The 24,105-nt window shown below is 51.0% G+C and overlaps 1 protein-coding gene across 1 annotated transcript; it reads right to left on the bottom strand.

The window, feature by feature from the left end:
- Positions 1-5,353: 5,353 nt before the first annotated feature.
- Ccr7 (C-C motif chemokine receptor 7) lies at positions 5,354-16,389 on the bottom strand. The gene is made up of 3 exons (XM_052757333.1): positions 16,340-16,389; positions 10,290-10,339; positions 5,354-7,388 (listed from the first exon to the last, which is right to left on the bottom strand). The coding sequence occupies exons 1-3, from the start codon at positions 16,347-16,349 to the stop codon at positions 6,312-6,314; spliced, it is 1,137 nt and encodes a 378-aa protein (XP_052613293.1). The 5' UTR covers positions 16,350-16,389; the 3' UTR covers positions 5,354-6,311.
- Between the last annotated feature and the right edge of the window lie 7,716 nt (positions 16,390-24,105).

Raw genomic sequence — 24,105 nt, 5'->3', positions numbered from 1 at the left:
TCCCCAGATGCTTTGTAACTTAGGGAAAGGGTTTGGGGGCAGTTCATCTGCCACATCTGTTAAACTTCACAATGGCAGATGTTTACTTAGGTCAAATACAAAGCGTTCTGTTCTAGGCGAGCAGCTGTGACATTGAGTCAAGTCTCCTCACCTGCCCTCTTGATAGGGGATTTGGGTGTCCGACCTCAGGATCTGCTACCTGTAGATCATGGTGAGAGATGAGAATGGGTTGGGGCGGGGTGGCACACAAATTATGTGTGGGGGCTGTTACAAAGATACAGCAGGACTGGCCAGTGAACTCCATGGGATTAGTGGGCAGTAGACAAAATAGGGTAACAGCCATTGTCAAAGTGCACACAGGAGGGGGTGAGCCTGACATCAGCAGGGAAGTGTGACCAGGTCACACACACCCCAGAAGGAAGGACCTGTGGGCCACGTACATCCTCTCTTATCTGAGGTCGCAGGGTCGGCTGGCACAGGCTAGTCAGAGAAGCTCTGGCTGGAGCCGCTTCTGCTGCCAGTGCCCACTCTTGAGTCCCTGGCCGGGACGGCTGCCGGGTGAGCAAGCTGGGTCTCAGAGATCTGTCCTGTGCGGTGTGTGTGTGTGTGTGTGTGTGTGTGTGTGTGTGTGTGTGTGTCGAGCATTTGTTCTTCTGAAGTCAGATAAGTTGTCTTTTGGTGGGGGGAGGAGAGTCCCCAGGACCATCACCCCTTGATTTTTCTAGGGAAACGTGTCCATTTTTCACCTTTCCCCTGAAACAAACGAACATCCATCGGCTCACTCTCCTTCTGGAAGATTGAGAGGTGTGTGTGTGTGTGTGTGTGTGTGTGTGTGTGTGTGTGTGTGTGTGTTCGTGTGTAAGGGAGTGTGCGTATGTGTAAGGGAGAGTGTGTGTGTGAGGGAGGGTATGTGTGTGTAAGGGAGGATGTGTGTGTAAGGGAGAGTGTGTGTGTGTGCACACGCACTCACACTCAAAAATCATCTGCCTACTGAATATACTCTTCAAGTCTGGCCTCCAATATACAGCCCTTTGACACACTCATCCACGCCCACTCCCCTCCTCGACCCCTGCCCTTCCTTCCCTTACTGCCATCACAGAGGCTTGTTTCTTCCCCCACCAACTCTATCCCTGGCTGAAAAATGTGAGTTGAGTACCTAATTCCCAACCAAGATGACTCACTCTCCTTTCTCAAAGAGGGCATATCGACCACAGCATCAATGACCGAGGAGCAAGAGAGGTTCTTATTAAGGATGGATGCTGACGGACTGGATTGAGGATGGATCTCTCAGGTGGTGCGGCTGGGAGTCAAGTGGATGCTCCGAGACCTAAGAGCTCCTAGAGACCTCCGATGAGGGACTTCCTTTCTCCTGTGCCTCAGCTGTCTCACCGGGTCACCTGGCCGGACTCCCTCACCTGAAAGGTGTGCTCCAGCTTGTTGTGAATCGTATGTGAATGGAAACAGGACAGAGGAACTGAACAGGTTGGCCTTGAAGTTAGCCACATTCTCTTCTCATTGGGATGTCTTCCCCTGTTGCATGCCACCATTTACTCACTTATCCATCTATTTAGTATTTATTGATTGAGATGGGGTCTCTATTGAACCTGAAGTTTCTACTTCCAGGTAGACTCGGCTGACCTGAGGCTCCGGGATCTGACTTTCTCCGTCTTCCTCAGCACCAAGCCTGGCCTTTGCGGGAGTGTTGTGAATCTGGGTGCAGGGCCTCCAGATTGCTTGCACAGCAAACACTTTACCTTTACTCCCTCTCTCTCTCTCTCTCTCTCTCTCTCTCTCTCTCTCTCTCTCTCTCTCTCTCTTCTTCGAGACAGGGTTTCCTTGTGTAACAGTTCTAGCTGTCCTGGAACTTGCTCTGTAGAACAGGCTGGCCTCGAACTCACAGAGATCTGTCTTCCTCTGCCTCCTGAGTGCTGGGATAAAAGGCATGGACCACCACTGCTGGCCTCTCTCTTTTTTTTTTTTTTTTTTTTAGATTTATTTATTTAATATGTATACAGAAGAGGGAACCAGATCTCATTGCAGATGGTTTTGAGCCACCATGTGGGTGCTGGGAATTGAACTCGGGACATCTGGAAGAGCAGTCGGTACTCTTAACCTCTGAGCCATCTCTCCAGCCCTCTCTTTCTTTTTTTAAAAAGAAACATTTCATTTATTTTTTTAAGATTTAGCCGGGCGGTGGTGGCGCACGCCTTTAATCCCAGCACTCGGGAGGCAGAGCCAGGCGGATCTCTGTGAGTTCGAGGCCAGCCTGGTCTCCAAAGCGAGTTCCAGGAAAGGCACAAAGCTACACAGAGAAACCCTGTCTCGAAAAACCAAAAAAAAAAAAAAAAAAAAAAAAAAAAAAGATTTATTTATGCGGGGTGGTGATGGCTCATGCCTTTAATCTCAGCACCTAGGAGGTAGAGGCAGGCAGATTTCTGAGTCTGAAGTCAGCCTGGTCTACAGCCAGGGTTACACAGAGAAACCCTGTCTGGAAAAACAAAGACAAACCAAAACAATAACAACAACACAAGATTGATTTATTGTTATTTTATGTGTGTGAGTGCCTTGTTCCCACGTACGTACGTATGTCTGTGTACCGCATGTATGCAGTGCCTGCCGAGGTCCTCAGATCATCTGGGACTGGAATTGCTGACAGTTGATAGCTGCCCTGTGGATGCTGGGAACGAAACCGGGTCCTCTGGAAGAGCAGCTTAACTACTAAGCCCTCTCTCCAGCCCTGTAATGTTTTAAAGCTATAATTTCTCACATATCTCCCAAAAGATGCTATCACTTGCCTGGGTGTTTCTAAGTATTTTACTGCTGTCGATGAATTTCTTCCTTACCTCGACCCTGGGAGGTTGGCACTACTCATAACTCCATTATGCAGATTTGGAAACTGAGGCATGGTAAGGGAGTCAGGATCTGAACCAGGCCATCTGGCTATGGAGTGGGAGCTCCCTACTACCTCACTCAACATTCTGGGCTCTGTGCTAAGTGTTTACCCAAATCTTCCCTGTTTTGCAATTGAGAAATCTGAGACTCAGAGCAGTTGAGCAACAGCTTAAGGTCACACAGCTGGGGAGCAGCAGGGTTGAGATTCAGGGCCGGCTGGGCTCCAGGGCCTCTGTTCCGCATCCCCTTTGGCGTCCCTGCCAGACCCTCAGGCTCCACAGCCAGTTTAAGCAACCTCCCCTCATTGCTGGGTCTCTCCGGGTGAGTCAGCGCCTTTCTCCATCTAGGGAAGGACAGGGGTCAGCCCCTGCCTGAATCCTGAGGTCCCCAGCAGCTTCTTGAGCCTAGAGGTGTGGTACTTCTGGCTGAAAGGGCAGCTTCATGGCCTGGGAATGTCTTAGATTTGGCCTATGGTTGCAGCCAGGGAGGATGTGAATGGGGGCTGGTGTGTGTGTGTGTGTGTGTGTGTGTGTGTGTGTGTGTGTGTGTGTGTGAGACAAGGGACTGTTGAAGAAGCGAAGGGGACTTCGAGCAATTGTAGAATGAGGCACACACTTAGGGGGAGGGTGGTGTTGTACGAGGCAGCTGAGAAGGGAGAATGAGAAAGGAGACCCAGGTGGACTTCCTGGGGGTCCTTTTCTTCTATTCTGGAGAACACCCCTCAGCTCAAGATACTCACAAGAGTGCATCAGGCCAGGCCTCCGTGGTCAAGCCAACTTAGGGCTGAGGTTAGAACCCCCAAGGCACAGCACTTTGGGGAATTAACATTGCTGGGGGTTGTGCTGTTTCTGTAAATATTTGGAGACGTCCAGTTATACTAGAAAAATGTATTTGAAGCCAGGGTGGCGTGTTTGTGTGGTTGGCCCGGTTTCCTTTTCCGTGACCACTCTGCTACATTCCTCCCCTGTAGGAATTGAGGGTTGTTTTCCCAACTGTTACCTCGTTAGGACACCCACACCCACATGCCCTCTGGCAGGTCCCCCTCGGGTATGTACACGTTCAGTGGCATCGTCCTCCTGCCACATGCTTGTGGTCACGCAGTGGGCTGTGCCTTTTACTATTCAGTACCATCATCCCGAAAGCCGCTGCACGCTGTGCCCATCTCGTTCTCCCCAGGGTGCTGATTCCAGGCCTGGAGGCCCCCTGACAAATTGTGTTAAAATCTCTCTAGCCCCATGCATCCTGTGGAGGAGGGTAAAGGTTGTGTTTGTGGTTACAAGATTAGAGAATGGGCATCATTATGGGGCAGGCTCCGTTTCCCTTTGGCTTGGGGAAATTGGAGTTATGTTTTTGTGTGAATGTCTCACCTCTCTCTCTCTCTCTCTCTCTCTCTCTCTCTCTCTCTCTCTCTCTCTCTCTCTCTCTCTCTCTCTCCCTTTCTTTCTCTCTCTTTCCTGTCCCATCCACGGCTTGCCTCCAGGCTCAGAGTGGTTAGGGTGCCGAACCTTCAAACACTTTCCTAGGCATCACAGGCTTGGAGCAGTTAGGGTTATGGTGGGACACTGGGGGACAGTGACAAGGACATGTGGCCTGTGGGGGTGGGGTGAGGGTGGACAGATTCTGGTCCCCTCCCTCTGCTTTCCACAAAGGATACCTACACTGCTATCTTTTGAATGTATGATGTCTCTCCAATAGCCCCGTGTCGGAACTTGAGTCCCATAGTGATGGGACTGGAGCCCTTGGGAGATAACTGGCTGGTCATGAAGGTTCCACCCTGATAAATGGGGTTAATCCCTTATATAAGGGTTTGAGAGAACTAGTGTGGGCTTTATGCTCATTGTGGCACTTCCAGAACTGTGAGAAACAGACTTCTATTGTTTATAAGTTACCTAGACTGTGGTGTTTTGTTACAGGCAACAGGAATGGACTAGGACACGCACTACAGAGGGCCACTCTTACTGGAGGCTGGGAAGGAGGGTACTGAGTGGTTCCGGCTCTCAAGCACCCAGCAAGGAGTCCCATGTACCTCTGTCTCATCCTAGCTCCCCTACCCTAGAATGCCGTGATCTCGGAGCTTCCCACCAAACCTGAGTTCTCAGAGGGGCTTGGGAAAGTCTGAAGGTGCCCGACAAGGGTCAGGGCTGTCCCGGGCTGTTGTGGAGCAGCAAACACACCAGGATGCCAATCCACTGAGTTCCCAGGTGCAGGGGTTCCTGGGAGAACCTGGTCTTCCCACCCTCTGCTCGGAGTGGTCTCCGATGTGCACGGCGGCCTGAGCGGGCCTGGGCTCCGCGAGATGGACAGCCTACCCTCTCTTTCCACCTCTGGCAGCTTCCTGGGCTTGTATCTCTGGAGGCATTCAGTGACCTCATGTTTCTGAGTGCTGAGAAAGGAAGGCTGGGGAGGAGGGGTGTGGGGAGCCGGGGGCCATCAGGTGGAGTAGGGGGGGATTACCAAAGAGCTCACTCACTTGCCATTTACCAAAGAATTTTCCCCCTTCTTTTTAAACTTGTTGTTTCCTCAAGGGAAAATTTTTATTCGTGTCTGAGTAAAATGTGTGCTCTTATAAATCGAAAGCAGAACATGAGGAGAGGTTTCTGTTGCTGACAGAGAATAAAGAAGCAGCTTGCTGGCTTTCGTCAGCCGGCAGGGGCACCTTTCTTCATCCTCCTGACCTTTCTCCCCGCCTTTTCCGCCCATCCCAGAGGATAGTGACCACTTGCCATGGCCATCCAGAGCCCCAGCTGGGACTGCGGTAGGCTGATGATGCAGCCTGGCCTGCAGGAAACACCACCCCTTCCCTGGGGAGAGCTGAGGAGGGGCAGAAGGGAGGGACGGGGTGCTCGGAGGGAGCATGGAGACTGCCATCTCTTGCTGGCTGGATGACAGCGGAGAAGGAGGATGGAAGAAGGGAGTTAAGTCAGAGTTAATTAGACCAGTCCATGGCTCCCCTTCCTCCACAAGCCAGGGTGTGATTTCCGCCATCTTGGTTTTGGAGACAGAAACCTGGGTTTCTGGAATATGTGACCTCTGTCCTTGGTTCTGTGGAACATCTCGCTAGGCTAGAAGAGGGTTCATGCAGAGGTCTCAGCAGCCGGCTTCCACCGCCAGGGTGCTCACCAGCCCCACACCCTTCACTCCAGAAAGTAGGATGGCCTCTCAACTTTCACTTTTGTCTGTCAGTTTGGGCACAGCTGTCCTGGCTCGGGTTATTAATTTCTCAGCCATGTCTCGTCCAGCCTCGGTTGAGGTAGCATGGGTTGGGTTAAGCGGTTTCTTAGGCCCCGAGGTCAACCTGACTGGCCAGAACTGCTCTTCCCTCAGCAGCTCTTTGGTGGGTTCTGAGTCCTTACAAATGTTTCCAGTGCCCACCTTAGGGCTCCCGGGAGAGGTCCTTGTAGTCCAGGCAGGGAAGCCACCTATGGGGAGAAGGTGGTGGTGGTCTCGGCCTCCATGCTCATGGAAGTGTGCCGCACGTGCCTGCAGGAAGACCACTGCCTGAGCTGCTCCTGGCTGAGGCAGCCCAAGTCTTTGAAGAGCTTGAAGAGGTCACTGCGGAACTTGACGCCGATGAAGGCATACAGGAAAGGGTTGACGCAGCAGCGGACACAGGCCAGGCTGTAGGTGACGTCATAGGCGATGTCGAGCTGCTTGCTGAGTTCGCAGCTGCTGTTGGTGATGTTGAAATTGGCCACTGTCTTGGCCAGGACCACGCCGTTGTAGGGCAGCTGGAAGACTATGAAGACCACCACTACAGCAATGATCACCTTGATGGCCTTGTTCCGCTCGAAGTTGCGTGCCTGGAGCAGGGTGCGGATGATGACAAGGTAGCAGAAACTCATGACCACCAGAGGTATGACAAATCCAATAGCCATCTGGGCCACTTGGATGGTGATCACGGTTTCCACGTGGTCAGGGATGAGTGAGCATCTCCACGTGTCCTCACTGACGCTCTTCTGGAGGCCACTGTAGAGTAGCTCTGGGGTGGAAAGCAATAAGGCCAGCATCCAGATACAAGCACAGGACAGCTTGCTGATGAGAAGCACCCGGGCCCGGTGGCGGTGGGCTGACACGGCCTGGACGATGGCCACATAGCGGTCGATGCTGATGCACAGGAGCAGCAGCATGCCGCTGAAGAAGCTGATTTTATAGATACCAAAGATTCCCTTGCACAGGTAGACACCAAAGATCCAGGACTTGGCTGCGCTGTAGGCCCAGAAGGGGAGGACCAGGAGGAAGAGGATGTCGGCCACGGCCAGGTTGAGCAGGTAGGTGTCTGTCATGGTCTTGAGCCTCTTGAAATAGATGTATGTCAACACCACCAGCCCATTGCCCATCAGGCCCACGAAGCAAATGACTGAATACATGAGAGGGAGGAACCAGGCCTTAAAGTTCCGCACGTCCTTTTTGAAGCACACCGACTCATACAGGGTATAGTCCACTGTGGTGTTCTCGCCAATGTAATCATCTGTGACCTCATCTTGGCAGAAGCACACCTGAAGGGGGAAGACACACCCGGTTAACCAGCATTCCGCATCTGGCTGGGCCTCAGCCTAGAACGGTGGTTCTAGCACGGCCTTGCTACTTCTTGCAAATTCTCAGACCACTGAGGCAGCATCTCAGAAGGCAGAGCCCAGGAATCGACATTTCCTCCTCAAACCCCGAGCAAGTCTGTGATTTGAAATCAGTGCCTCTCAAGCGTCGTCGGCATATGGGGCTGGAGAACTGGCTCAGTGGTTACGATCGATCCCGTGGTGCTCTTGTAGAGAAGCCCGATTTGGTTCCCAGCACCCACATGGTGGCTCACAGTTATCTGGAACTCCAGTTCCACGGGATCTGATGCCCACTTCTGACCTCCCCAGGCAGCAGGCATGCATGCGGTGCACTTAGATGCATGCAGGCAAAACATTTGCACACATAAAATAAATCTAAATAATGTGTTTAGCATGTATGTGAATTACCTAAGGAGGCTCTTGTTAAAATGCCCATCCTGCCGGGCGGTGGTGGCGCACGTCTTTAATCCCAGCACTCGGGAGGCAGAGCCAGGCGGATCTCTGTGAGTTCGAGGCCAGCCTGGGCTACCAAGTGAGTTCCAGGAGAGGCGCAAAGCTACACAGAGAAACCCTGTCTCGAAAAAACCAAAAAAAAAAAAAAAAAAAAAAAAAAAATGCCCATCCTGACTGGGTAGACTGAGGCAGGACCTGAAGTCTACATTTCTCCTCATCAGTAGCAAAGGTCTGATTTTTGTCAACTCTCAGGATGCACTGTTTCATGCTCACTGATGGTGGTGGACTGGAGAGAGTCTAGGGCTTTGGGGTCTGCTGAGCCCTGAGATGGAGGCAAATCCTGACTCCGTTGTTGTGAGAGGTCTGGGGCCCCGATTCTGGTTCTTAAGCGATGCTGTGATGTTGGGAATGTGTGTCTTTCTTCTAGAGCCTCTTTTAGGTCCTGGTGGAGTTTTTTTGGGGTGGGGGTGGTGGTACAAAATGCCTCAGCTTTTGAGGGAAAACCCTCTGTTAGGTCAAGGTTGAGGAAGGTCTGAAGCAGGAAGAGAAGATTTCTAGGTAGGAATCAGTACCAGTTGAGGGACTGGTATGAGGCACGATTCCCATGACTCCATGGTACCCACTGCACTCAGGCAGTGTATTCACAAATGTACCACTGGATGGCAGGGCCTGTGGGGCAGAGCTCCTGCAATGTGACTGTCTTCCTAGGGGTGCTTGTGCCCCTGGAAGGAAGCGGCTCCTTTCTCCCACTCTCCCTCTGTGTTCCCACCCTCTCCCCACATCTCTCTGCCTCTCTTCCGGCAGATCCCAATCAGCAGGGCTCAGCTGTTCTGGGCTTTTTTTAGCCCTGTTGCAGGGCTGCAGGGTGTGTGTGTGGTGGGGGAGGTTCAGCAGAGGCTGTGATTTTATCAATGGAGGGGGCGCCTGCTGCGTGTGTGTGTGTGTGTGTGTGTGTGTGTGTGTGTGTGTGTGTGTGTATAGGTGGACCACTGCAGATGGGGGTGGGGGATGAAGACCTCCTTTGGAAAGCTCAGGGTTCCTCCACTGGAGCCTTTTCTTTGGGCATTGCTAACTTGAGAAGAAAAGTCCGTAGTAATCTTCTTTCCCTGGTCCAGTCCCACTGCAGCCTGGGGGCCCTGGGAGAGGATAGCTGCTCTTGGCTTCTCACGAATGGGTCTGAGGCCCCTGGATTTAAGGGGTTTCTAGATCTTTGGGAGGACAGAACTCCCAGCTTCTATAAAGCATGCTCCCACCCCCCACCCCCATCTTGTCTCTCCCATCCCTTGCTCCTGCTCCACACCCTCCCCCGAGGCTTGCCGCCTCTGCAGCCCACAGCCCCACCACATCCGGCCCTGTCTGAACCCCCCTTCCCCCAAGTGAAAGACAAAAACCAGCCACAGATGTCTTCACCCTTCTCTGGCCTTCCAGGCAGAAGTACCGGAGGGAGTGGTCATGGGGAAGGGGCCAGGCTAAGGGTTGCAGTCCAAGCTCCGGGGGGCCTCTGAGATGGGGTTTGGGGAACAGTGCCCAGTGTGGGGCCTGCCTCTGGCCTGAGCTCCTGGAAAGCTGCCCCTCTGGCCTCCGGACCTGGGGGAGAGTCAAATTCTGAAGGATTGCTTTTCCAGGCTGGCCTTGGCCATCCCCTCCACCTCCAGAGAGTTCCCACCCCCACAGAGGAAACTTGACTCCAGGAGTTACAGTCTCCCGACTCTGGTGCTTGATGGGGCGCACCTTCTGCCTCCTGGCAGGGACAGAGAATGGAGCATTGTGAAGCAGGCTCTTTGCTCTGCAAAATTCAGACCCTATATGTGTTCCAGTCACCATCCTTTCCACAGGGTCCCAGGCTCCACCTTTCTCCCTCCCTTCTCCCCACAGGCAGGCCAGATGGCTCTCTGTTTTATGAGAGAATGCACAGAATGAGGTTACAAGGAGAACCTTGGACTGAAAGGCAGGAAGAGACAACTTTGGGCGACTGGAGAGTACCCCGATCGCCAGACCAAGGGTCCTTTTCCCAGCTCACACAGGGACGTGTGCCTACGTGCACATCAGGCCCCTCTAAGCTTTATGTTGAACAACACGAGTCTCTCTAAGAACTCAGAAACTGTGACTCTATGTCTCCTGGGTGGGGAGGTGGGAGGTGAGGAGATGAAGGTGTGGGTAAGTCTCTTCTCCCTGAGCTTTAATTTAAATGGGGACAAAGGAAGTCCAGAGAATGTCCACCCCACCCCTATCCCCCAGGAGGGAGGTGGCACGGGCAGCTTAATGAATGGCGGGTGGGTTTGTGTCCCAGTCCTTTCCTTCCCCTTCAGCAAAATGTTCAGGGGCACGCACTCCTGGCTGGGGAGGGGACGTGGAGGAGGGAAGAGTGCTTCCCCTGGCAGAAAACCTCACCTGGAAAATGACAAGGAGAGCCACCACCAGCACGTTTTTCGTGGGTTTCCCTGTAGGAGACAAAGGAGGTGATGTTACTGCCTGGCGGAGACAACGCTCTGTTACTAAGGAAAGCGGGGGATGGGGAGCAGGGGCACCGTTGGGAACTTTCATCCCAGGCTCCAGGCACCGCTTTTGCTGCAAGAGAACATCAGAACCAGATTGTGCGTTTAAACACCTGGCCTGCTGCCCAGCATCCCTGTCTTCACCTCCCTCCCTTCCTCCTCCACAGGTCTGGGAAAGAAGAGGAACAGCTGCCCCACCCCCCAGCCCCGCCCCCCGCGCCTTGGCCCGGCTAGGCTGCTGCTGGTTTGCAGAATCCGCTGTACCCTAACAACCCCTCATGACTGCTGTCTCCACACAGGGCCCTCAGTGGCCCCTCTTCCCATTCCACATGATGCAGGAAGAGGAGGCAGGGCCCTGGGGTGGTCGGGGTGTATGCACACATATCCGTCACTGCCCTGGTGGCAGGATCCACTGGCCTGGGAGCATTTCTTGGTGTCCAGATGTATGGACAGCCACATGGGAAGCCTCACAGATATTCCAAGGGAGGCGGGCTAAGGAAATGGTGGAGAACTGTTTTTTCTTCCTCTGTAGACAGAGACCCTTGGTTAGAACAGGCCTGTATGTGCCATAGACAGCTCCTCATTCTGCTTGAGGCTGAGCCTTGGGGCCAGCCTGGGCTGCATGTTCTCCTAAGCAAGAAGACAGCTGGCAAAGAAATTTATGCAGACATCTTATCCTCCACTCCCTCCCAGGGACCCTGGCTCTGCCTTCTTTGCCACTGAGACCCTTCTCCAGCCCCTGAATCCCAGTTCCTCAGATCCACAGGAGAGTCAGTCCCTGTGTGGATGGGACTTGTGAATGCCACCTAGGCCCAACCAGAGTGGAACTTTGCTCCAGGAATCTTCAGGAGGCTGGGGGCCCTCTGGAGGCCAGGGAAGCTGCACAAACCCAGAGGTTACGTGTCCTTGGCCATAGCACCACCTGCTGGAGCCTGAGCGACATGACACCCAGCGTGCCCTGCATGCTGCTCCAGGCTGAGAGTGCCAGGCTGGGGATTTTAGGCTTGGCCACTCTTAGTACAGGCAGGAAGGGCCTCAGGTCACCAGGTGAACGTTTCCCCCCCCCCCCTTGCACATCTTCCTTCACGCCACCTAGGCACGTCTTACTAAAGCATAGCTCTGTGGTCTATCCCCACTGTGCCCCCCTCCTAAATCCCCAAGAGCTCTTCCTGGCTGTAAAGATGGAGAGTCCCACATGCTTAGCACGGTGCTCAAGCCTCCAACCATCCACTTGAAGGCCTTGCCTCCCTAGCTCCTTCCATCTTTTTTCTGGGGACAGACAGCCACTGTCCCCTTACTGTCAGCTTGCACTCGGGCTGCCAGGAGTGGAGCATCACCACGTGGCCTCACAGGCCCTCTCTCTCACTCCCCCTTCCTAACTGAATTGCCCCTTGAGCCCCCCCCCACCCCCCGCCGCCGCGCTCAAGGCCACGTGTTCACTGTTAACCACATTCTCTTCGGGGTCTGATGCACAGCCCTCCCTCCCCTGACTCATTTCGGCGGTGGACGCTCGAGGTTTCTTTCAACACGGCAACGTCTTTCGGTTACTGCAGAGAAAGCTCAATCTGACTGTCAGGGAGAGCGAGAAACCCCTGGGGGGGACAGGAACTGTTTCTGTTTGACTCTGTTCCGTCCCTTCTCCTGGGTCCTGTCCTGGTCCGTTTGCAGGCACTGCGGGGAGGGGGCTCGAGGGTGTGTGAATGACATCGATTTCTCATTCCAGGGAGGCTGGATAAGAGGTGGGGGTGAGGGGTTGGTGATCCAGGACAGGCCATTTTCAAGACAGTTTCCCAGGGGTCCTGGGGGAATTCGAACGTGTGGTGGCAGAGGGACCCGTCAGCGGCAATGAGTCAGACAGCTGCCTGTCTGTCACCAGTCATAAAGCGATCGCTCTTGGGCAGCAGTTGGGAATGTCAGGGCCGAGGAGGGTTTCCTGAGTTCTTGGGTTTCCAGAATGAGTATGATGAAGGAAAAATTCCCTAGCACTCCAGCCTAGCCCCCCAACCCCCACCCCATCCCACCCCACCCCACCCCACCCCAGCCTGGGAAACCTTCTCCCACTCAGGTTCTAAAACTCCCACCTGCTCATTCCCCCAGGAAACCATGGCTGCCTATCACCCGGCCCCAGAGACACCTCAAACATTTTTCTCTCTGGACCTTCTCAGCCACCGTAAGGACATGGGAGAGGGAGGAGGAGGCAGAAGCAGGGCACTGGTAAGGGATCCAGAGAGTGAATGGGAAGCAGGGATGGGAAAGCTGATGGGATCTTGACATGAGGGGACCAAATCCTTCACTCGATGATACAGTTGGTACTGACTGAGCTCTCTTTCCGTGTGCTGTCCACACATGGGCGCTCTCACCCCGTCCTCATGAATACCCTGTAAGATAGTCATGTGAGGAACCAGAAGCACAAGGCTTCCCCAGGGTGATGTTGGCCCAAGAGCTGTGGAAACTGCACTCCTACCCCCTCTTGGTACATTTCTTCCCCTCACAACATCTTGGAAGCTACTAACTGTATTCCTTCTCCTTTCTAGAGAACAGAGGCCCAGGGACGTTAAGCTGCTTGTCTGGAGTCACTAAAAAGTAGATCAGAGATGTGAATGAGACAACTAGCCTGGGTTCTCACGACTGAGTCACGAGACATTTCTGATGGGCCTCCTGTGTAGAGGGTCCGCCACAGATCAAGGCGACTCATATTGTCACTGTCACTGGCTGTTCATTTCTGTCGATTCTACACCCCCGTCTCTTGAAGCTGGTCCCTCCTCCATCTTGACCCAAGGCTGTGTTGTTCCTAGGGCTTTCCAAAACACAGATTTCATCTATTTACCCATCTATTTGGAAAGGAGGAAAACTCTTTTCTGGCTCCTATTCCTTTTAGGATGATGTATGGACTCCCTGATGCTATCACGCAGAACCGTAAGGATTACCCTAGCCTGGCTCCCTTATTGGCACTCTTCCCGTCCCCCAGTCCCCTCGGCCTGCGCCTTTCCCAAGGTGTATGCGCGGGTGCATACCCATATGGTGGCCAGAGGTTGACATCAGGGGTCTTCCTCAGTTTCTGTCCACTTATTTATTTATTTATTTATTTATTTATTTATTTATTTATTTATTTATTTATTTATTTTTGAGACAGGGTCTCTCATTGAACCTGGAGTTTTCCAATGCTGAAGACTGGCTGGGCAGCAAGCCCCAGGGATCCACTGTCTCTGCCTGCCTAGGGCTGGCATTAGTTGTGTGCACTGCTACCACCACCAGCTTGTGAACAGGGGTCCTGAGGCTCCAAGCTCAGGTCCTCATGCTTGTGTGTCCATCAGTTTCCTGACTGAGCTGACTCTCTGCTCCCTCATTTACCTCGCTGACTTCTGATGGCTACAGAGTCTGAAAGTTCCTGCAAATCCTGGGCCCTTACATCTTCTTTATTTGGCTTGACAACTTCTGCACACCCTTCACCAATACAACGTAAATGCTTCCCTGACCCATGCTCATGGTTTTGTCTTCTAATCTTGTTCTCATGCCCCAGGGAGTGCTGTACATCTCATGGTAGCATGTTGACATACAAGTTACTCTCCCCACCAGACCGACTATTCGTAAAATTCTCAATGGATGACACAGGTGACCGGAAGAAAACGCCCTGCAAAGAGCAGAGTTTTCTTCCAGCTACCCCGGGCTACAGTGTTGTTCTCCACAGCCAGGTTTCTGGAGGTCCGGGAGGGACTGACCCTGAATCCCCTTCTGACACCATCTATGGATCAGCGGTGAGACGCAAGTCTCTCATGGGTTCCTTTTTCTTATCTCTGCTTTTGAGACGTTGTGCTGAGATCTGTGGTCCCGTTTCTCGAAGGTGGGGAGGGCACTTCAGGGCTGCTCATTCAAATCATGAAAGAGGCTGGCTCAGCCCTGGCTTGGAGTTTTTCATTTTGTATAACAGAAACCTGGCCTCCTCACCCACCTCTTGTCTCTGCTGGGCAGATGGAGAGTGAAAAACAGATTCTTTGTGGCCCACCCGCCCTTCCAACGGTCCCGGAGTCTGTTTTGAGCAAAGGTTCTTAGCAGTTTCCCCTCATACCAGTATTTCAGGGTTAGCTGTTGGGGTGCTTTTGAGTTGAGTAAAAAAGCAAGACTATCCTTTCTTTCAGGACCAGAGGTTGCCCTGCCCCCTTTGTCAAAGCCATGAATCTAGCATCCCCAAGCCTAGTCCAGGAGAGACACTTTATGATGTCCCAGTGCCAGGAGGGCAGGTGTCCACCCCCTGTTTGTGTCAAGTGTTTAGACCCTGAACTGACCAACTGGAATGGGAGAATTTACACCATGGAAATTAGCAAGCGCCAGAAAGTCAGAACCTTTCCTCTATCCTGGGAGTCACTTTTCAGAGGTTAATGTAGGGAAGGTGGAGAAGGTCTTTGGTGGACAGTGTGGCACTCTGGGACTATGGCTGGTGGAGGCAGATACCTGGGGAGCAGGCTTAGAAAGCAGGCTGGGGGCAGGACAAGCTGAAATAGACAGATATTCAAAATCTAAAAGCTTCTTGGAGTGATTGATTTCATCCATCTATCCATCATCCATCCATCCATCCATCCATCCACCCATCCATCCATCCATCTCAACATTTTCTAACTACACCCTGAAACATCTGGGAGGCAGAGGTGTAAGACTTGAACTCTGCTTCCCCTGAGTTCCCAGCCAGCAGAGGTGGTCACCTCTGTGTTCCTTCCACAGCTGAATCCAGACGCAGGACGCAATGCATGCTGGGCAGGGGAGGCAGAGATAAAGGCTCTGCTGGCTGTGGTGTGGCGGGGAGGGGTGTGAGGGCAGCACCAGGGAACCTTCACTTTTTAAAGTCAACCCCTTGTGGCTTTGAGGCCACAATGGTGCTTTACTTGCTGATGAGCGGAACCCTCTAGGAACCTGGCCCTTTTAGCCTCCGCGGGGTCTGACTCTGCAGCGGAGATTTAAGATTTGTAACTGGGCTGTCCGGAGGGGGTCTACTTACTTAGCGCCTCCTGGGACTTCCCTGGCACTTTGCTATAGCAGAGACGGAGGCGAGGCTGGAAGAAGGACTTTGTACTGACAGGAGCGGTCTGCTGGGCTGTGGTGGGTGGGGTTTGTTTAGGGGCTGTGCTGTGCTGTGACTGCTCCACATGGAACGCCCCCCTGACCACTCCATTTCATGTTAATCACTGGTCCTTTAACTTGCAAGAGGCACCAAGCTGATGGGATGTGTGGGAGGGGGAGAGAGAGAGAGAGAGGCAGAGACAGAGAGACAAAGAGAGACAGAGAGACAGAGGCTGCAGCTTGCATTTGTATTGCATGACACACGACACACGACACTGTCCCCTTCGGGTTTTTCTTATAAACCCATAGGGTTGGGGATTCAAATCCTGGTTTAACAGGAGAGAAAAGAGGGACTCAGAGACGGGGCAGGGTGTCCTGAGGTGCCCGAGAGCGTCAGCTATCACTTCCCAGCCCACAGCAAGTTCTGTCCAGGTGAACGAGGTCCGCCTGCCACAGTCTGCATTCCCTGCTTTAGAAGATGCCTCTTGCCGGGCGGTGGTGGCGCACGCCTTTAATCCCAGCACTCAGGAGGCAGAGCCAGGCGGATCTCTGTGAGTTCGAGGCCAGCCTGGTCTCCAAAGCGAGTTCCAGGAAAGGCGCAAAGCTACACAGAGAAACCCTGTCTCGAAAAAAAAAAAAAGAAGATGCCCCTTTATTCCCCTGGTCCCTTCTGGCATCTGTAGCGGCTCCCTCCCCTGGGTCTGAAAGAGCAGGTCTACCCTCTCAGGGATCAATAGAATGACATTATCTGAAAGCAGCCACCGGTTCTCACCAACCGCCCTGATTTCTCTGGTGGTTCCCCTCAGGACCCTTATCCCTACCTCCCCCCTCATTGACCAGAGTCTGGTTTAGTGTCAAAAGTCGGCTTCTTCTCCCGTGAGGAGGTTTACTCACCCAGGTCCATGATGCTTTCTGGGTGGCTGAAGTCACACAGGAAGGCTGTGCTTGTAGTCTCTGTCTCTAGCTACTCTTGTCTGGGAGGAAGTGGTGTGAGCGAGCCCCTTTTAAGTTGTGAGTGAAGCCATCCTCCTCCCTGCCCCTCCCACCCCGCTCCTCCCTCTTCTGGGACCACAGGGTATGAGAAGAGTGACAACCCTCCCCAGTGGTCACAGGATCCTGAATCATAGGTCATTTTAGTCAGAAAGCTCCTGGTAGCACCTTGTAGAGCCTCTGTCTACATCTGTGAGTGCCTGGCCTGCTGCAGGGTGATGCTCAGGAGTCAGAGAGGGACTTCATCCCTCTCTTTGTTTTGAATGAAACTCTTTTTAAATCGACATAAACTTGGTCAACAGCTACTGCCCCAGCATCCACCTGCACAACTAGTGTGAGGTCCCTTGAGTGGTCCGGCCATCAAGGACGGGCTGGTAAGCCTTCAGTGACAAAACCACAAAGTGAAAGTTTAAGAGTTTGTTTTTAGATGCTAGATATGAGAGTGCCTGTAACCCCCAGGCTCTCTCTACCAACAGAGAGGACATAGGAGCCTAGGCCTTTACCAGGTCTAAGCCATTATCTAAACTGGTTCCGTATGGAGAACTTTTATTTTATCTTTTAATTTTATTTATTCTTATTTTTTGAGACAGGGTCTCATTTATCATCTAGCCCAGGCTGGCTTCACACTTGCAACGTAGCTGAAGATGACCTTGAACTTGTGGTTCTCCTGCCTCAGCCTCCCCTGTGCTGTGATGAATAGGCACGTGCTACCATGCCCCATTTCCCCCACAGGGAGACTGCTAATTAGTGTTTTAAATGAAAAGATTATTTGTATTAATTTTATTGTTGCGTATGTGGGTACAATACGTGCCCACATGTGTCTGTGTGCATTCGTATGCATGAACATGGGAATTTCATGCCATCGCTTGTGTGTGGAGGGCAGAGGGCAATCTCCCTTTTGTTAGAGGGAGAGTGTCTTTGTCATGTCCCCCATGCCATACTACCAGTTGAGCTGGCCTTCAAGCTTCTAGCGACTCTTGTCTCAGATCCTGTCTCATTGGAGGAATGCTTCTTATGTAGGTTCTGGGGATTCGAACTCAGTTCCTCATGTTTGTGAGGCAAAGCTTTTTTATCCACGGAGTCATCTTCCCAGTCTAATTAGTGGGTTTAAAGTTAACATAGAGACCATGCTGGGCCTGTTAGGTGGCCACTGTGTTTGAGAGCAAATATCTGAATGTTCTGCTTCCAGGAGAGACACCTGTAAATTTTTATCTCTGGCCACTGGCTGTAGCCAATTCAGTGAAGGATCGTACCTGACATGGAGTTCAGAATGACTTGGCCTTGCTTCTGTATTAAATAGTTAAAAACAGTTGCCATGGCAACATAACGCTTCAAGCACTCACTTGATCCCCTTATTCTGCTCAGCATATAGGGACTACATTTCCCAGACTGCTTTCCTTTTGGCTTCTGGGGAGAATTGGCCATCGAGCACTAGGGATATACCAGGATGTCTCTTTTTCTTTCTTTCTTTAAAAAAATAAAACACAACAGTTTTATTTAGACATAGTTCATATACTATAGCATTCACCTTTAAAAAAAGATTTATTAATTTTTACGTGTATGAGTGTTTGCCTGAATGAACTTATGTGTACGACATGTGTGCCTCGAGCCTGTGGAGGTCAGAAGAAGGCATCAGATCCTCTGGAACTGAAGTTACAGGTGGCTGTGAGCTGCCACGTGGGTGCTGGGAACCAAACCTGGATCCTCTGCAAGAGCAGCCAGTGCTCTTAACCGCTGAGCCATCTCTTCAGCGCCAACATCTCCACGGTGTGTGTATAGTCACAGAGTTTATTTCACCACAGTAAATTTTGAATCATTTTTAGTCTCCTGCTGTTATTACCAATGATTCCCATTTCTTTTCTTCCCATACACATAGCCCCTCATAGCCACAGGCCTACTTTCTTCTGTAGATTTCCTTCTGATGGTTATTTCATATAAACAGGCATATGCCATGCGTGACCTTTTAATTAGGCTATTCTATGTGTAGCATGTTTCAATTCTTCATTACTTTCTATGGCTGAATAGTATTCTATTGTACGGATATACTACACTTGTTTTATCCATCATCAGTTGGTTATTTGGATTGTTTCTACCGTTTAGTAGAAACAATGAGTATTGTTGCTATGGATATTTGTATACAAGTCATTAGTCTTATCTACTTTTCTATTCCTGTGCAGAGACACCACGACCAAGACAAGTTATAAAAGAAATCATTTAATTGGGGGCTTGCTTACAGTTTCAGAGGGTGAGTCCATGACCATTTTGGGGGGACATGGCAGCAGGCAGGCAAAGAGGGTGCAGGAGCAGTAGCTGAGAGCTTTCATGTTGAGACTACTGAGAGAGAGAGAGAGAGAGACAGAGACAGAGAGAGACAGAGAGACAGAGAGAGACAGAGACAGAGACAGAGAGAGACAGAGACAGACAGAGAGAGAAATTGAAATCAGTGTGGGCCTTTGAAAACTCCTCCATCAAGGCCACACCTCCTGACCCTTCTAAAACAGTTTCACAAAGTGGGGACCAAGTAAGTATTCAAACATATGAGCCTATGAGGCCCATTCTCATTCAAACTACCACATCCTTTATTCCAGAAGTTTCTCTCTCATCCCATTTATTATTATTATTATTTTTTCATCTCACTTACTAAGCATACGTGTTACATCTCTAGCAAGACACTGAAGTTGGGCCCTTGAGACTGCTGCCTTGTTAGATCAGGAGAACTGAAAAGTCAAAATAGGAACTCTACAACTGAAGCTCTTATGAAAGCCCCTGGTACCCTGAGGACCACTGTGGTCCACTCTGTGATGAGCATGTAGTTTGTGTACGACAGTGAATCCTATATGTTCTTAGTCTCCCACTGCAACATCACAGATGCTCCTATGTATTATACAAAGGCAAGTCCACAGGAGAAGCCAATTAAAAAAAAAAAAGTACCCTGGGCATCTGTGCACAACTCCATCTTTGGCTTTTTGAAACTGACTGCTTTATGGAAGTGGAGGCCGTTTGACAATGCACACTTAAGTAGCAGGTGCTTAGTGAGCAGTTGGTTGATGGATGGGGTGACTTCAACTTTTCCCTGAGATGGTGCCCCTTGTCTTCCTTATTACTCCTTTATCAAAAACTGACTACAGGAGCAGGACAGTGGTGGCGCACACCTTTAATCCCAGCACTTGGGAGGCAGAGGCAGTTGGATCTCTGAGTTTGAGGCCAGCCTGGCCTACAGAGAAAGTTCTAGGACAGCCAGTGCCACACAGAAAAACTCTGTCTTGAAAAACCAATAAACAAATAAATATAAAAAAGAAAAGAAACTGACTACAGAGCCCATTTGAAGCAGTAGCATGAGTAGAATTCATATTATGACAAAATAGATAATCTTGATCCTATCTGATTTTCAACTATTTTAAAGCATTTATTGAGAGAGAGAGAGAGAGAGAGAGAGAGAGAGAGAGAGAGAGAGAATGCTTGTTGAGGTCAGATAACATCTATTTTTCTCTTTCCAACATGTTGGCTCCTGGGATCAAACTCAGGTTGTTAGGCTTGGCAGCAAACACCTTTACCCACCAAGCCATCATGCCCACCCCAGAACCCTATCTGATTTGTTTCTGTAATGATCTCATTTATTCATTCAACAAATATTTGACGTAAGCTTCTGTGTTTGGCATGGTAATGAACTGCATCGATCCAAAGACAAGCCTACATCATGATCCCTGGCCTTGCTAAGTTTACATGGCATGTGTAGTTTACTTGGATTGTTATAATAAAATACCACAGGCTGGAGGGCTTAAACAACAGAAATGGGCTGGGTGGTGGTGGCGGCGGCGGCGCACGCCTTTGATCCCAGCACTCGGGAGGCAGAGGCAGGTGGGTCTCTGTGAATTGGAGGCCAGCCTGGTCTACAAAGTGAGTTCCAGGACAGTCAGAGGTGTTACACAGAGAAACCCTGTCTTGAAAAATCGAAAACCAAAAACAAGAAAAAAAAAAAGTCCCACAACAACAGAAATGTATTTCTTCATGATTTTGGAGGCTGGAAGTCCCAAGTCGAGGTCCAGCAGGGTCAGTTTCTGGTGACGGCACTCACATACCCATCCTACTGAATCTGGACCCTACTCTTAGGACTCTGTATAATTTTAATTACTTCCTTAGATGTTTTAATCTTCAAATCCAGCCATTTCAGGGATAGGACTTCCACAAAGGATCTTTTGGGGTGATGGTGGTGGGAAATATCCAGTCCACAGCAAGGACAATGGACAAAGATGTGATTATCAACCGAGGATTCTGTAATCTGCACACTCAGAGGCTGAGGTAGAAGGATTGCCCCAAGTGTAAGGCCAGCTGGGGCTGTGAATAGAATACCAGACCTGTCAACTTTACAGAGTGAGACTCCATGGCCAAAAAACCAAGCCAAGCAAAATGAGACAAAGAAGACACAATTATTTCCAAGCAATATGAGAAGAGGAAAAGCACCCATAAATATGTTCCCCCTAAGTTAGGGGCGGGCTCAGAAGGACATGAAGGTAGAAAACACTTCTGGGAGCTTAACAAATATCAATTGGTAACGTTTTGCTTGTGAGGCACCAAAGCCTTCACTGCATTATTTTTATGATTCTATATATCGTATTTCATGGTATTGAAGAAACAATGAAAGGCACCATTGACTACAACATGGCAAGAATTAACTTTGGGGACAAGCTTGACATAGCAGAGGAGCGGCAGGAAGCCAATTAAGACGCCCGTGGAGTAGGGGCACCAGGAGGGGTGTGGCGTGGTCCAGGAGAGGGAGGAAGGCAGTGGTGAGTGGTCAGAAGAAACGTTATAGTCAGAAGTCTCACTCGCTCAACTTCAAAAGGGTTGCTGAACTTGGTAGTTTGGAGGGCAGAGAGAGCCACACTGTTTAGCCTGGCCTCATTTCAGTGATGTGGCCGCTGGGCCAGATTTCTGGCTTTGATACCTACCTGCTCATTGGCTAGGTAGGCTGTGTTTGGCATGTAAGACAGCTTTGGCTTGTGTGTTAACGAGGCTCTGTGTTGCTGTGAATGTGGTGACACGCTAGATTTTTCTTAGGTACCAGTCCGTGTCAGTCTGCCCATCCATCCATTCATCCAGCAACCATTTACTAAACACCTACTGGTGAGGTTTTGGGGGTAGTTACTCAGACTCTAGGGTCTATCAGCCATGATCTGGGGCTTCTAACCAGTGACAATAACATCTCCAGGTTTCTCTGCAGCTTCCATGTTTCCAAGCACACTCTCCACTGCCACAAGTTCAAGGCCAGCTGGGACTGCATATAGAGTCCCAGACCTGCCAAGTTTACAGAGTAAGACTCCATGACCTTATCTCACGTAACACTCAGGTTGTTGTGTTTGGTAGGTTTCTATTCGGTGACTCCAGAAACTGAGACTTAGAAGTGATATGACCTTTAGCTCCACGCTAAGGGGCTTTTCTCCTTATGTCAAGCTAGCTCCTGGTGATGCAGGGCCTGGCCTTCAGGGACTAAGTCCACGACTAACTCTTACCTCTCTGCCTGGAAAAGATTCCATCACACAAGGCTGGTTGTACTCTCCCTGTTCTCTGAGACTGCTTGCCACTGTTTTTTGGGGGAAGTTCTGCCCAGGAGCAAAGGTTTCAGAGTGTGAGTGGGAACCAGGACCTGGAAGTCATCTTTACAGACATGCCACCCAAGCGCCTCACTGACGATCTGATTAATCAGATCTTTGATCTCCAACAGGAGAAGGACTAAGAGATGTGAACTGCCAGGCTGCAAGGAGGAAAGGCTAGGGTTTTGATTTCCTGCTGTTGTGATAAAAATACCCCGACAATATCAAGTTCAAGGAGAATGGGTTTATTTGGCTCACAGTTCCAGCGTACAGTCCATCACGGCCAGGGAGTCATGTTGGCAGAGGCTTGAGGCAGCTGGTGACATTGCACCAGCAGTCAGGAAACAAAGGGAGACGGACACATGCAATTGCCAGCTTTCTCTTTTTGTTATGCAGTCTAAAACCCAAGCCCAGGCACTGGCTGCTCACTTATGGTGTAAGCCTTCCCATCTCAGGTAAGGTGTTCAGGACGCTCGCTCCCAGGCATGCCCCGAACCTCATCTCCTAGGCGACTCTAGACCCCGTCAAGTGGACAATCAGTATTAACCGTCACCAAGAGAACGCTCTCTAGGAGGAACGAAAGGAAAGGAAGGGCTGGGTACAGGCTGGCGGGAAGCCTAGGGTCGCCCTGACACCTGTTGCCATGGCTGGGTAGCGGTTTCCTGTACTTGTCGACACGTGAGCAGAGAGAACAATGGGTCTGCCTTGGCAGGAAGAGGCTTCCTGTTTTGCTGTGAGGGCTCACTGTTGGACACGGAGAGGAGGAGGCGTGTGTGTCTGTGTTTTTCAAGTTGCTAAGGTCCCTGAGGAGAGGGATGGGGACAGGTGTGGAGGGGGTCTAAAGATGATAAATAAGAAAACAGGGGTGGGGTCTAGTCTTTCAGAGTTACTCATCCAAACCTCATGCCATTTAGGAGAGGGTAAGTCTGGCTATGCTGTTCTGTTGTCATGACAACTCCAAGCTACAGCTCTGGGGGCTCACCTGAGGGCTGTCTCAATGCTTTCTCATCCTCTCTTAAGATTCAGTGTTGACTTCTGAGGTAACCTTTGTTTAAGAGAGGTAGCAAGCCCCTTAACTTGGAAGCTTGAACTGAAAACTCTGGTGAGAATAATGGAGGGAATGACGGGATTGGTCTTGTGGCAAAGTGATGTACCCCTAGCCCCGCATGCCCATCTGCACGCTTAACGACTGATTTAGACAGCCCGAGTGTCCTGATGCTTGTGCAGGCTTGGCGCTGTCTGCTGTAGTGAAGAGGTTCAGGGTCTCGCCTCAGCTGGCTCAGCCAGCTCTCTGTTGGTTCTTTCCTCTCACTTCCTCATCTGGGGATTAGAATAGGGAACACTGGCTGGCTGTCCTGTCTCGGTCTTACCTTTGGGGACCCCATTGATCATCTGCTGGAGACCTGTGGGCTCAGGAGGTCAGTGATGCACATTTAGGACATCTCAGTAGAGAGATCAAGAAGAAAAGATGATGAGGGTCCTGAGCCTCCTCCCTCCCTTCCTCTGTGGTAGCTTAAGGGGTCAGCATCTACTTCCTCCTGCTGCAACTGATCACGGCACTCCAGGCCCCTCTCAGCCCCTCTCAGTTTGAACACATCTGAGCGGTCTCTCCAGCTTCCCACCTGCATCTGTCTGTGCTCTGACTCTTCCAGAGCGAAGCACTGGGTTCCTTCATCTTTCTGGAATTTTTCCACACACTTTCCTCTCAGGTTCCTTCTCCCTCTGTCAGATTTGAACTTGTCATTCAAGATCCTGCTGAAGGGGGCTGGAGAGACAGCTCAGCACTTAAGAGCACTTGCTGTTCTTGCAGAGCACTTGGGCTTGGTTCCCAGCACCCACGTGGCAGCTGACAACTGACTGTAATTCCGGTTCCAGGGGATCCGATGATGCCCTCTTCTGTTCTCCACAGGCACCAGGTATGCTCAGGGTACATGTACATAAAGACAAAGCACTCATACACATATTTTTTTAAAAAGTTCAGCTCAAAGAACTCCCAATTCCATGAAGAATTTCTGGTGGCCTCAAGCCTGCAGAATGCTGTTGTGGTACAGGCTGGTCTAAGCATTTTTCCTCCTCTCT

The sequence above is a fragment of the Peromyscus californicus genome, unplaced genomic scaffold (genome assembly GCF_007827085.1).
Source record: "Peromyscus californicus insignis strain IS unplaced genomic scaffold, ASM782708v3 Scaffold_3__1_contigs__length_106647218, whole genome shotgun sequence".
Lineage (NCBI taxonomy): Eukaryota > Metazoa > Chordata > Mammalia > Rodentia > Cricetidae > Peromyscus > Peromyscus californicus.
Note: the sequence above shows the minus strand (reverse complement) of the source record. Positions and strands in the feature narration are given on the sequence as shown.

Bases quoted from the DNA above. Each gene is read 5' to 3' on its own strand.
- Ccr7 (XM_052757333.1), bottom strand. The intron at 7,389-10,289 runs GTGAGGTTTTCT...TTCCCCCTTCAG, and splicing joins CTCTCCTTGTCATTTTCCAG to GTGTGCTTCTGCCAAGATGA.